Source organism: Dendrobates tinctorius, unplaced genomic scaffold (genome assembly GCF_039654945.1).
Source record: "Dendrobates tinctorius isolate UK_male_01 unplaced genomic scaffold, ASM3965494v1 ptg000062l, whole genome shotgun sequence".
Lineage (NCBI taxonomy): Eukaryota > Metazoa > Chordata > Amphibia > Anura > Dendrobatidae > Dendrobates > Dendrobates tinctorius.
Genome location: NW_027361730.1, coordinates 8510398 through 8524588, shown reverse-complemented (window position 1 = coordinate 8524588; position 14191 = coordinate 8510398). Strand labels below are relative to the sequence as shown.

Sequence of the window (14191 nt, the reverse complement as noted above, 5' to 3'; positions counted from 1 at the left end):
TCCACAGAGCCAAACACGTTCGTTCAAGTGTTAGTGGGGTTCAGCACTGCCAGCTGTTCCCCTGCTGTGGAGATGGCAAGTCTCCTGCTGCATTCACCTGCCAAAATCCAGTAGGCCCCAGCCTGCTCCTCGCCTAATCCTGGGCTCCAACAGCGTCAGTTGGTGTTCAGAAGTGTCGTCTCCACAGAACCAAACACATTCGTTCAAGTGTTAGTGGGGTTCAGCACTGCCAGCTGTTCCCCTGCTGTGGAGATGGCAAGTCTCCTGCTGCCTTCACCTGCCAAAATCCAGTAGGCCCCAGCCTGCTCCTCGCCTAATCCTGGGCTCCAACAGCGTCAGTTGGTGTTCAGAAGTGTCGTCTCCACAGAACCAAACACATTCGTTCAAGTGTTAGTGGGGTTCAGCACTGCCAGCTGTTCCCCTGCTGTGGAGATGGCAAGTCTCCTGCTGCCTTCACCTGCCAAAATCCAGTAGGCCCCAGCCTGCTCCTCGCCTAATCCTGGGCTCCAACAGCGTCAGTTGGTGTTCAGAAGTGTCGTCTCCACAGAGCCAAACACATTCGTTCAAGTGTTAGTGGGGTTCAGCACTGCCAGCTGTTCCCCTGCTGTGGAGATGGCAAGTCTCCTGCTGCCTTCACCTGCCAAAATCCAGTAGGCCCCAGCCTGCTCCTCGCCTAATCCTGGGCTCCAACAGCGTCAGTTGGTGTTCAGAAGTGTCGTCTCCACAGAGCCAAACACATTCGTTCAAGTGTTAGTGGGGTTCAGCACTGCCAGCTGTTCCCCTGCTGTGGAGATGGCAGTCTCTCCTGCTGTCTCCGCATTACAAAGACAGTAGGCCTCTGCCTACACCCTCCTATTTCCTGGGCTTCAACACAGCCAGTTGTAGTTCGGAAGTGCCGTCCACACGGAAAGAGATACTTGCTCCCGTGTCTCAGTGGGGTTCAGTAACGTCAGCTGATCCCCTGCTGTGTGGATGGCAGTCTCTCCTGCTGTCACCTCATTCAAAATTCAGTAGGCCTCTGCCTACACCCTCCTATTTCCTGGGCTTCAACACAGCCAGTTGTAGTTCGGAAGTGCCGTCCACACGGAAAGAGATACTTGCTCCCGTGTCTCAGTGGGGTTCAGTAACGTCAGCTGATCCCCTGCTGTGTGGATGGCAGTCTCTCCTGCTGTCACCTCATTCAAAATACAGTAGGCCTCTGCCTACACCCTCCTATTTCCTGGGCTTCAACACAGCCAGTTGTAGTTCGGAAGTGCCGTCCACACGGAAAGAGACACTTGCTCCCGTGTCTCAGTGGGGTTCAGTAACGTCAGCTGATCCCCTGCTGTGTGGATGGCAGTCTCTCCTGCTGTAAACTCATTCAAAATACAGTAGGCCTCTGCCTACACCCTCCTATTTCCTGGGCTTCAACACAGCCAGTTGTAGTTCGGAAGTGCCGTCCACACGGAAAGAGACACTTGCTCCCGTGTCTCAGTGGGGTTCAGTAACGTCAGCTGATCCCCTGCTGTGTGGATGGCAGTCTCTCCTGCTGTCACCTCATTCAAAATTCAGTAGGCCTCTGCCTACACCCTCCTATTTCCTGGGCTTCAACACAGCCAGTTGTAGTTCGGAAGTGCCGTCCACACGGAAAGAGATACTTGCTCCCGTGTCTCAGTGGGGTTCAGTAACGTCAGCTGATCCCCTGCTGTGTGGATGGCAGTCTCTCCTGCTGTAAACTCATTCAAAATACAGTAGGCCTCTGCCTACACCCTCCTATTTCCTGGGCTTCAACACAGCCAGTTGTAGTTCGGAAGTGCCGTCCACACGGAAAGAGACACTTGCTCCCGTGTCTCAGTGGGGTTCAGTAACGTCAGCTGATCCCCTGCTGTGTGGATGGCAGTCTCTCCTGCTGTCACCTCATTCAAAATTCAGTAGGCCTCTGCCTACACCCTCCTATTTCCTGGGCTTCAACACAGCCAGTTGTAGTTCGGAAGTGCCGTCCACACGGAAAGAGATACTTGCTCCCGTGTCTCAGTGGGGTTCAGTAACGTCAGCTGATCCCCTGCTGTGTGGATGGCAGTCTCTCCTGCTGTAAACTCATTCAAAATACAGTAGGCCTCTGCCTACACCCTCCTATTTCCTGGGCTTCAACACAGCCAGTTGTAGTTCGGAAGTGCCGTCCACACGGAAAGAGACACTTGCTCCCGTGTCTCAGTGGGGTTCAGTAACGTCAGCTGATCCCCTGCTGTGTGGATGGCAGTCTCTCCTGCTGTCACCTCATTCAAAATTCAGTAGGCCTCTGCCTACACCCTCCTATTTCCTGGGCTTCAACACAGCCAGTTGTAGTTCGGAAGTGCCGTCCACACGGAAAGAGATACTTGCTCCCGTGTCTCAGTGGGGTTCAGTAACGTCAGCTGATCCCCTGCTGTGTGGATGGCAGTCTCTCCTGCTGTAAACTCATTCAAAATACAGTAGGCCTCTGCCTACACCCTCCTATTTCCTGGGCTTCAACACAGCCAGTTGTAGTTCGGAAGTGCCGTCCACACGGAAAGAGACACTTGCTCCCGTGTCTCAGTGGGGTTCAGTAACGTCAGCTGATCCCCTGCTGTGTGGATGGCAGTCTCTCCTGCTGTCACCTCATTCAAAATTCAGTAGGCCTCTGCCTACACCCTCCTATTTCCTGGGCTTCAACACAGCCAGTTGTAGTTCGGAAGTGCCGTCCACACGGAAAGAGATACTTGCTCCCGTGTCTCAGTGGGGTTCAGTAACGTCAGCTGATCCCCTGCTGTGTGGATGGCAGTCTCTCCTGCTGTAAACTCATTCAAAATACAGTAGGCCTCTGCCTACACCCTCCTATTTCCTGGGCTTCAACACAGCCAGTTGTAGTTCGGAAGTGCCGTCCACACGGAAAGAGACACTTGCTCCCGTGTCTCAGTGGGGTTCAGTAACGTCAGCTGATCCCCTGCTGTGTGGATGGCAGTCTCTCCTGCTGTCACCTCATTCAAAATTCAGTAGGCCTCTGCCTACACCCTCCTATTTCCTGGGCTTCAACACAGCCAGTTGTAGTTCGGAAGTGCCGTCCACACGGAAAGAGATACTTGCTCCCGTGTCTCAGTGGGGTTCAGTAACGTCAGCTGATCCCCTGCTGTGTGGATGGCAGTCTCTCCTGCTGTAAACTCATTCAAAATACAGTAGGCCTCTGCCTACACCCTCCTATTTCCTGGGCTTCAACACAGCCAGTTGTAGTTCGGAAGTGCCGTCCACACGGAAAGAGATACTTGCTCCCGTGTCTCAGTGGGGTTCAGTAACGTCAGCTGATCCCCTGCTTTGTGGATGGCAGTCTCTCCTGCTGTAAACTCATTCAAAATACAGTAGGCCTCTGCCTACACCCTCCTATTTCCTGGGCTTCAACACAGCCAGTTGTAGTTCGGAAGTGCCGTCCACACGGAAAGAGATACTTGCTCCCGTGTCTCAGTGGGGTTCAGTAATGTCAGCTGATCCCCTGCTGTGTGGATGGCAAAGTCTCCTGCTGCCTACACAGTCGTACCACTACTGATTTTTAACCGTGCTCCAATTAGGCCTGTGGCTCCACTGTCTCTCGTATTTCCCCTGTCCTCCAACCCTGCCAGTTACAGCTCCGAAGTGGCGTCTGCACAATCCACACTTGTTCCTGTGTTACAGGTGTTCAGTCCGATCAGTTAATCCCCTGATGTGTGTCCGGCAATGTCGCCTGCTCTGTCCACATTCCCATTATCGGAATGTGGACAGAGCAGGCGACATTGCCGGACACACATCAGGGGATTAACTGACCGGACTGAACACCTGTAACACAGGAACAAGTGTGGATTGTGCAGACGCCACTTCGGAGCTGTAACTGGCGGGGTTGGAGGACAGGGGAAATACGAAAATCAGTGAATCCACAGGCCTAAGTGGAGCTTGGTTCAAATTAGTAGTCTACAACCGATCTTAAAATTTCTTCAATGCAGCCTAAGCCTGCTCCGTGCTTGTCCCTGGGCTTCAACACAGCCAGTTGTTGCTCGGAAGTGCCGTCTTCACAGAGTAAAACACTAGCTCCTGTGTTTGTGGGGTTCAGTAACGTCAGCTGTTCCCCTGCTGTTTTGATGGCAATCTGTCCTGCTGCCTCCCAATTGACAGCACATCAGGCCTCAGCCTGCTAAGTGCTTGTCCTGGGCTCCAACATCGCCAGTTGCTGCTCATAACTGACTTTGGCACGGGTACTCCCTCCTGCCCAGCTTGGTTCCAGCCCTGCCTGCTGTTTCCGGGAAGTGTCAATGTCAGTTTGCCACCCCAAGTTGCCATGTCGTGTTGCGGTTGGGTTAGCCGAGGCTAGGGTGCCAGCAGTTTAGGTGCTTCCTATGTGGACTGCGGGTTCTGGTAAGAAAGGTTTGTTCCATAGTGCCAGTAGGACAAGCACCCCCTGTAGGACTGTGTGATTCGGTAACTGCGGCCAGCTTGCGGCATGCCAACTTTGCTTTTCAGGGGTAACTTCTGATACCCCTCCGGGTTCCAGCACCGTCAGCTGGTTCTCATCAGAGCCTTTGGCCTAGGTGCCTCCATCTCGGTATCCGAGTTCCAGCAACGTCTGCTGGTCCTTGGTAGTGCTTTGTAGCACAGGTACCTCCTGCTTAGTAACCGGGTTCCAGCACCGTCAGCTGGTCCTCGGTTGTGCCATTGGCTCTTATTCCTTCTGCTGCCCCTCCGGGTGCCAGCACTGTCAGCTGGTCCTCGCTATTTCCATTTGCTCTTGCAGCTTATGCTACCCCTCCGGGTTCCAGCACCGTCAGCTGGTTCTCGTCAGAGCCTTTGGCCTAGGTGCCTCCATCTCGGTATCCGAGTTCCGGCAACGTCTGCTGGTCCTTGGTAGTGCTTTGTAGCACAGGTACCTCCTGCTTAGTAACCGGGTTCCAGCACCGTCAGCTGGTCCTCGGTTGTGCCATTGGCTCTTATTCCTTCTGCTGCCCCTCCGGGTGCCAGCACTGTCAGCTGGTCCTCGCTATTTCCATTTGCTCTTGCAGCTTATGCTACCCCTCCGGGTTCCAGCACCGTCAGCTGGTTCTCGTCAGAGCGTTTGGCCTAGGTGCCTCCATCTCGGTATCCGAGTTCCGGCAACGTCTGCTGGTCCTTGGTAGTGCTTTGTAGCACAGGTACCTCCTGCTTAGTAACCGGGTTCCAGCACCGTCAGCTGGTCCTCGGTAGTGCCATTGGCTCTTGTTCCTTCTGCTGCCCCTCCGGGTGCCAGTACCGTCAGCTGGTTCAAGAGGACAAAGAACAGGAAGACAACCACCAAGATGCAGAACAACAAGAGAGAGAAGACAAAGAAGCATAAAAAAAACAAAGCAGAAGAACATTAAGCATAAGACTAATACTCTGAGCAAATGATATTATCTTATTTATAAGCAGAAGAAGACTAAGCAGTGTATGGGGGTGAGTCCGTTCCTCCTCGTGGTGCCCCTGGAAAAGGCCTGCTTCTGCAGGCCAAACTGAACGCGGACAAATCCTGTTGTAAATCTTTTGTGACAGGCAGAACGGAAGGTGTAAACTTCTAACTTTTCTAGATAACAACTACAGGAATGCCTGACACAAACAAGAATATGATGAAGAAGAATAGGAAGAAGATGAAGAAGCTGAATATGTAGAATAATAATTGTTGAATAAGAAGAATATGAAGAATGTAAGAAAAGGAAGAAGAAGAAGAAGAAGAAGAAGAAGAAGAAGAAGAAGAAGAAGAAGAAGAAGAAGAAGAAGAAGAAGAAGAAGAAGAAGAAGAAGAAGAAGAAGAATGTAAAAAAAGGAAGTAGAAGAAGAAGAAGAAGAATGTAAAAAAAGGAATAAGAAGAAGAATGTAAAAAAAGGAAGTAGAAGAAGAAGAAGAAGAATGTAAAAAAAGGAAGTAGAAGAAGAAGAAGAAGAATGTAAAAAAAGGAAGTAGAAGAAGAAGACATACATGTCTGGCAAAATATAAATGAGGCTAACATAGTCAATATCTTTGTAACTCCTAACATCTTTAAAAAAAAAAGTTTAATTCCTGCTATTCCATTTGATTGGGCTAAACCTCTATGGCTTTAATGTCTCCTCCACCTCCCACAATACATTCTACATTATTCTTAGTTGTTTTTCTTCATGTAGAATTAACCTACAAGGAAAGAAAGGTTTTTTTTTAATTCCGATATTTTGGCCCCATTGACTTGCATTGGTTCCCGGTATCGGAATCGGCGATACCGATACTTTTTTTTAAGATCGGCCGATCCATTCCGATCCGATATTTTCAAGTATCGGCTGGTATCGCTCAACTCTAGTAGGAACACTTGTAGGAGAGGAAATCTGTTCAGGTACATTAGTTGTAATGGCATGTCGCCGTAGGCTTGTGTGCCTGGACCGACTTTTAGCCCAATGCCCGCCTTGATTGATTTCGCCTAGAACTAGGGGCAAATATGGAATGCAGGTCCCCCGTCTGCTGGTATGGCTGCTGCTGCTGAGGTGGCGGCTGCTGCTGAGGTGGCGGCTGCTGCTGAGGTGGCTGCTGCTGCTGAGGTGGCGGCTGCTGCTGAGGTGGCTGCTGCTGCTGAGGTTGCGGCTGCTGCTGAGGTGGCTGCTGCTGCTGAGGTGGTTGCTGCTGCTGCTGAGGTGGCGGCTGCTGCTGAGGTGGCTGCTGCTGAGGTGGCTGCTGCTGCTGAGGTGGCTGCTGCTGCTCTTCGTTGTCAGTGCTCGTCCTTGCAGGAGGACTGGTGGCGGCAGTGATGGTCCAGGTTTGCAGAGTGGTGGTGGCAGGGCTACTACATGTTGTTGTAGCGGCAGGGCTGTTCCATGTTTGCCTAGTGGTGGCTGAGCTCCACGCATGCATGGGATTGGCGGTGGTGCTCCAGACAGGAGCAGCGCTTGCCATGGTGGTGTCGGTGAAGTGACCAGCTGCACTCAGACTTGTGGTGGTGTAACGGTGGGTGTCCTGGCTTTGAAGAGAGGTGTCCGTGCAGTGGTATGCAGCACAAGTCGGTAGTGAGGTGAAGCGAGTCAATGGTGGCACAGGTGGAAAGGACACCACTGACTGCTGACCGTACCGATTATGCTGCATAGCCTGCAAGAAAGCATTGTTGCAGGCCTGCAGCACATTCAGCTGTTGATCAGGACTAAGGTGTTCCGCCATGCCCTTTTCAATCTTACTAAAAAAATGGTGTGCTGGTCTGTTGAGGTCGGCCTCCAGACGGTCAAGGCGCTGTTCTACAGAATTGAAGCGGTGTTCAAAGTGGTTAAAACCACGTTCCATCAGTGCAAAACCGCTTTCAACTCTGTCGGACAGTGACTTGAGGCTGGAATTAAATGTCTCGCTCAAATGCATAAACTCGGGCAAGACATTCCTGTCCAAGGCCCTCTGCCGCTGGCGGGTAGTGCCCGCATAACCAGTGGCAGAGACCTGGGACAGGGGAACACCTGATGGCCCAGCTTCCTGGTCACCAGCTGTGTGTGTGTGGGACCTGCAAGGTGCTTCCTGGCTGTCGGATGGCTGGGACGGGTCAGAGGACGTCCGAGGAAGGACCGCTCCAGGGCCAGGTTGCAGGGTGCTGCTCCAGGTGCTGTGGAAGAAAGGAAAATCATTACTACCATGCCTTTACAAGAAGCATCAGCTGTGGATTAGAAAAACACAGATTAATAAAAATAAAAACCCAAAATGTATAATACTTACGATCTTGTGGCAAGGACCGGTCTTAGGAACTGCAACGCGTGATAGTGACGGTATCTAGTTCTGGTCCTTGACGCAGATCCACTGCGAACCTGGCCCTCAGCACGAACATCACTGTTGAAGCGGTCCTTGATCGAACGCCAACGTGTTCGGACTTTGTCCACTGTTGATAAAAAAAAAAAACAGTGCCGTCAAGGACAACAGTCACTGCGGCACAATGTAGCAATACAATACTCAAAGCAGTCACTGTAGACCCCGACGACACTGTTGGGTTTCCTGCTAGAATACGCCTAGCACGAAACCCAACAGTGCCGTCAAGGACAACAGTCACTGCGGCACAATGTAGCAATACAATACTCAAAGCAGTCACTGTAGACCCCGATGACACTGTTGGGTTTCCTGCTAGAATACGCCTAGCACGAAACCCAACAGTGCCGTCAAGGACAACAGTCACTGCGGCACAATGTAGCAATACAATACTCAAAGCAGTCACTGTAGACCCCGATGACACTGTTGGGTTTCCTGCTAGAATACGCCTAGCACGAAACCCAACAGTGCCGTCAAGGACAACAGTCACTGCGGCACAATGTAGCAATACAATACTCAAAGCAGTCACTGTAGACCCCGATGACACTGTTGGGTTTCCTGCTAGAATACGCCTAGCACGAAACCCAACAGTGCCGTCAAGGACAACAGTCACTGCGGCACAATGTAGCAATACAATACTCAAAGCAGTCACTGTAGACCCCGATGACACTGTTGGGTTTCCTGCTAGAATACGCCTAGCACGAAACCCAACAGTGCCGTCAAGGACAACAGTCACTGCGGCACAATGTAGCAATACAATACTCAAAGCAGTCACTGTAGACCCCGATGACACTGTTGGGTTTCCTGCTAGAATACGCCTAGCACGAAACCCAACAGTACCGTCAAGGACAACAGTCACTTCGTCACAATGTAGCAATACAACACTCAAAGCAGTCACTGTAGACCACGATGACACTGTTGGGTTTCCTGCTAGAATACGCCTAGCACGAAACCCAACAGTGCCGTCAAGGACAACAGTCACTGCGGCACAATACAGAGCAGGGAAATACTCACTAAACGCCTTTTTGGCGGATGCTGTGGCGCTGTCCCAGCCATCCATCAACGCTGCGGCCACCTCATTCCATAGCCGCCGGGTCACCACATTGTCCTTGTACAGCCGGTCACGGCTGTCCCACAACGGCGAACGCTCCTGGACCAGGCTGATGAGCTGCTCATTATCCAGGTAGACGTCTTCATCCCGTTGTGGAACCTAGACAAAACACATTCATTAGAATAATCAAATTTAAATTGACTAAAAAGTTACAAAAAAAGAAACAAAAAAAAGAGTAAAAATAGAAGATAAAAAAAAAATAAAGAACATTACAAATCATTTGATACTTACATTCCGTATCACCACCGGGACTTGGCTTCGCTGCTCCTGCTCTTCGCCCTCACTATTCCCGTCCACAGATGATGATGACGATGTCTGAAAGTTGAAAAAAACGTAAGAGATTTGGAGAAGCAGCAGATATACTTACCAGATGCACGAAAATAATCACCTCACGGTCTGCTTGCGCCAATTCCTGCCGCGATGGGGAATACTCAGATTCTGAAGACATACTGCATGTAAAAATAATAAAAATCATTAGTACATACATAATTTAAAAGGACAGGCATATAATGTAATATACTCACATTCTTCGCTGATATAATGGGTTCTTGGTTGAATGTCTGCTCTTCAATCTGTCTAGTGTAGTAGTGGCAGAGTTTTGGCAGGCACCTCCTTTATATAGACTTTTTTTTTTTGACTTTAGAAGATTCTAACTAGGATAAAAAGTGGACACCACCCAAAAAACGCAGCGCTAAAAAATCGCATACCTGCGCATGCCAGTGCGCACATATGCGCATCCATAGGCTATAATGGCCATTTTTAGCGCAAAACGTGCGCATACGTGCGCATGCGATTTTTTCAAGGACCAAAAAATGCAACATGCAGCGTCTGGAAAATACCAACGCACACCCCAAAAAAACGCAGCGCATGAAAATCGCATACATGCGCTTACAAGCGCGCAGGTATGCGCACCCATGTTAAATATAGGGGAAAAATCGCATGCGCACGTATGCGTTTTTTTCCAGCGCTAAAAAACGCAAATGTGAAACCAGCCTGACAGGCGCTGCTGCAGGCTTTCTCGGAGCCTGCTCTCAACAGGCACTGAGAAAGATACCTCCCTGCAGGCCCCCGAAGGTCCCCGTCGCCATTTTGGATCCGGGGGCCTGCAGGTAAAGAGACCCCCGCAGCAGCGCTGCACATTGCGCTGCTGTGGGGGGCTCAGGGAAGCACGGAGGGAGCCCCCTCCCTGCCGATGCTTCCCTTTAACCCCCGGTACACCGCGATCGTATTTGATCGCGGTGTGCAAGGGGTTAACGTGTCGGGGGCAGTCCGTGACCGCCCCTGACACATTGTGCCGGGTGTCAGCTGTGATAATCAGCTGACACCTGGCCGTGATCAGCGGTGCTCACCACGTGGGCGCCGCTGATCGCTATGACGTATTATTCCATCCATGGGAATTAGGTCTAGGGTCACATGGACAGAATATTACGTCCATTATAGGAAAGGGGTTAAAGTGATTTTGCCAAAAATAACATAATCAATGATACACACCTGCCGTCACTGCTTGGTTTCAGCCAGCAATCTATGTAATACTATCACTGTTAACAAACCACAGGACCACTGCTTGTGATTACATGCAGTAGAAAGTTGACAGCACATCATTAACCCCTTAACCCCCAAGGATGGCTTGCATGTTAATGACCAGGCCAATTTTTACCACTGTCCCTTTAAGAGGTAGTAACTCTGGAATGCTTTCATGGATCCCGGTGAGTCTGACTTTGTTTTCTCGTGACATATTGTACTTCATGTTAGTGGTAAAATTTCTTTGATATAACTTGCGTTTATTTGTTAAAAAAAAGGAAATTTGGTGAAAATTTTGAAAATTTCACAATTCTCCAACTTTGAATTTTCATGCCCTTAAACCACAGAGATAAGGCAGAAAAAACTTAATAAGTAGCATTTCCACACATGTTTACTTTCCATCAGCACAATTTTGGAAACAAAAATTTTTTGTTAGGAAATTATAAGGGTTAAAAGTTGACCAGCGATTTCTCATTTTTACAGCACCATTTTTTTTAGGGACCACGTCACATTTGAAGTCACTTTTGAGGGGTCTATATGATAGAAAATACCCAAAAGTTACACCATTCTAAAAACTGCACACCTAAAGGTGCTCAAAACCACATTAAAGAAGATTATTATCCCTTCAGGTGCTTCACAGGAATTTTTTGAATGTTTAAAAAAAATGAACATTTAACTTTTTTTCACAAAAACATTATTTCAGGTCCAATTTTTTTATTTTACCAAGGGTAACATGAGAAATTGGACCCCAAGAGTTATTGGGCAATTTGTCCTGTGTATGCTGATACCCCATATGTGGAGGGAACCACAGTTTCGGCGCATGGCAGAGCACGGAAGGGAAGGAGTGCCATTGGACTTTTTCAACGTAAAATTGGCTGGAATTGAGATCGGACACCATGTCGCGTTTGGAGAGCCCCTGATGTGCCTAAACAGAGGAAACCCCCCACAAGTGACCCCCTTTTGGAAACTTGACCCCCAAGGAACTTATCTAGATGTGTGATGAGCACTTTGAACCCACAAGTGCTTCACAGAAGTTTATAACATAGAGCCATAAAAATAAAAAAAATTATATTTTTTCCTCCAAAAATTTTTTTGCCCAATTTTTTATTTTCCCAAAGGTAAAAGGAGAAATTGGACCCCAAAAGTTGTGCAATTTGTCCTGAGTAGGCTGATACCCCATATGTGGGGGTAAACCACTGTTTGGGCGCATGGCAGAGCTTGGAAGGGAAGGAGCACCGTTTGACGTTTACAACACAGAATTGGCTGGAATTGAGATCAGACGCTATGTCACGTTTGGAAAGCCCCTGATGTGTCTAAACAGTGGAAACCCAATTCTATCTCCATCCCTAACCCCAACATACCCCTAACCCTAATCCCAACCTAACCATAACCCTAACCACAAGCCTAACCCTAACACACCCCTAACCCTAATCTCAACCATAACCCTAATCCTAACTTTAGCCCCAACCCTAACCCTAACTTTAGCCCCTACCCTAACCGTAAATTTAGCCTCAACCCTATCCCTATCTTTAGCCCCAACCCTAACTTTAGCCCCAACCCTAACCCTAATGGGAAAAAATAATTCCTTTTTTTATTTTATTATTTTTCCCTAACTAAGGGGGTGATAAAAGAAGGTTTGATTTACTATTAACAGGGGGTGTTTATATTTGGCTGCCGTCACATGCTAAAAGACGCTTTTTATTGCAAAAATAATTTTGCATCACCACATTTTGAGAGCTATAATTTTTCCGTATTTTGGCCCACAGAGTCATGTAAGGTCTTATTTTTTGTGGGACGAATTGACGTTTTTATTGGTACCATTTTCGGGCACCTGACATTTTTTAATCATTTTTTATTCTGATTTTTGGGATGCAAAATGAACAAAAACCAACAATTCATGAATTTCTTTGAGGGAGGAGTTTATACCGTTCTGTGTTTTGTAAAATTGATAAATCAGTTTCATTGTTCGGGTTAGTACGATGACAGCGATACCTCATTTATTTTTTTTTTATGTTTTGGTGCTTTTATACAATAAAAACAATTTTATTTAAAAAATAATTATTTTTGCATCGCTTTATTCTGAGAGCTATAACTTCTTTATTTGTTCCCTGATGATGCTGTATGGCAGCTCATTTCTTGTGGGACAAGATGATGTTTTCAACGGTACCATGTTTGTTTATATCTGTCTTTTTGATTGCGTGTTATTGCACTTTTTGTTCGGTGATATGAAGATAAAGCATTGTTTTTTGCCTTTTTTTAAGGGGTTCACAAAAGGGGTTAACTAGTGGGACAGTTTTATACGGCAGGTTGTTACGGACGCGGAAATGAATTTATTGGGGAATGTTTTTTTTCTTTATTTAGGAATTTTTAAAAATTTATTTTTAGACATGTTAATTTTTTTTTTACTTTTTTACATTGTCCCAGGGTGGGACATTACTATGCAAAGTCAGATCGCTGATCTGACACTTTGCCGGGCACTGTCAGATGAGCAATCTGTCAGGCAGTGTAGGATGCTTCTCAGCACCTGCTTACAGCAGGCACTGAGAGGCCACGACCCTGTGGCCATTTTGGTTCTGGGGGACTGCAGGGAGGAGGTCCTCGGAACAACTCGATCACATCATGTTGTCCTGAGGGTCTCAGGGAAGCATGCAGGGAGCCCCCTCCCTGTGAGATGCTTCCCTATGCCACCAGAACACTGTGATCATGTTTGATCGCAGTGTGCCCGGGGTTAATGTGCCTGGAGCGGTCCGTGACCACTCCTGGCACATAGTGCTGGGTGTCAGCTGTGATAATCGGCTGACACCCAGCAGCGATCTGTTGCACTCCCCCCGTGAGCGCCGCTGATCGATGATGACGCACTATTCCATCCATGGGCATTAAGTCCCAGGACACATGGACAGAATAGTAAGTCTAAGGTCAGAAAGGGGTTAAAAAAATCATCCAATGAATTACTATTAATTTCAACTGACAACTTCAGGAATTTTTTTAACATCTGGATGGATGGTGGAGTTGATCAATTTAAATTTTCACCTATATGAAACAGAAAAGGTAGACTCATCCCTGTGTATACAACTAATTAAATGCATTTCGAAGTAGAACTTTTTTTTTACTGTTGGCTGCTGTGGTATAGCTCTCTGCTACCTGCCATCGTGGAGCTGTATAGTAGTATATTATAACATAATTTTAAAGAAGTATGCCCATTATTTTTATTTTTTTCTACTAAACCTGTGTAAATGCTTGTGTAAACTAGAGTGTGTTACTATTCCCAACTATCTAAATCGTCCCCCATTTCCATTACAGCAGCGGTGTTCTTTTCGCTCAAGTGATGGCTCTTCCAACTTGTTAACTCACTTTGGGTTCTATAGAATGAGGCTCCATAGACTTATATTGCCAAGGGCCAGCCACTTCCAGCTCACACATAGAGCATAGAGTAATCTGGAGAGTCATAATCATCATCATATGACTTAAAAGAGGACTGGAATAGTGTTGGACACTGGAGAAGATGGCGATCAGTGAGTATATTAAAACTCTTACACCATGCTACAATAATTGAGAAAATAGATATCCGGCACCGTTGTGTGGAAAAATACCCTGAATGTCTGCACATATATATATATTTTTTTTCACATTAATAAAAAACACCTTAATCCCACTTGGAACGGGTGCTGAATCCCATATTGAAAAACAGAACATTTCGTTGTGGAGAAAGAGAAAAAGGAGGATGGCACTCACCGTTCGTGTGAATCAAATCACGTTCTTTCACATACACAAGGCATCGGCATAGGCACGGGAGCAAT

The 14191-nt window shown here is 47.8% G+C and overlaps 1 protein-coding gene across 1 annotated transcript; it reads right to left on the bottom strand.

Annotated features, from left to right (window-relative positions):
* Positions 1-6382: 6382 nt before the first annotated feature.
* On the bottom strand, positions 6383-9009 carry LOC141092861 (uncharacterized). Its single transcript, XM_073579175.1, has 3 exons — positions 8777-9009; positions 7679-7838; positions 6383-7568 (listed from the first exon to the last, which is right to left on the bottom strand). Exons 1-3 carry the CDS (start codon positions 8820-8822, stop codon positions 6383-6385), a joined length of 1392 nt encoding a protein of 463 aa, XP_073435276.1. The 5' UTR covers positions 8823-9009.
* Positions 9010-14191: the final 5182 nt, after the last annotated feature.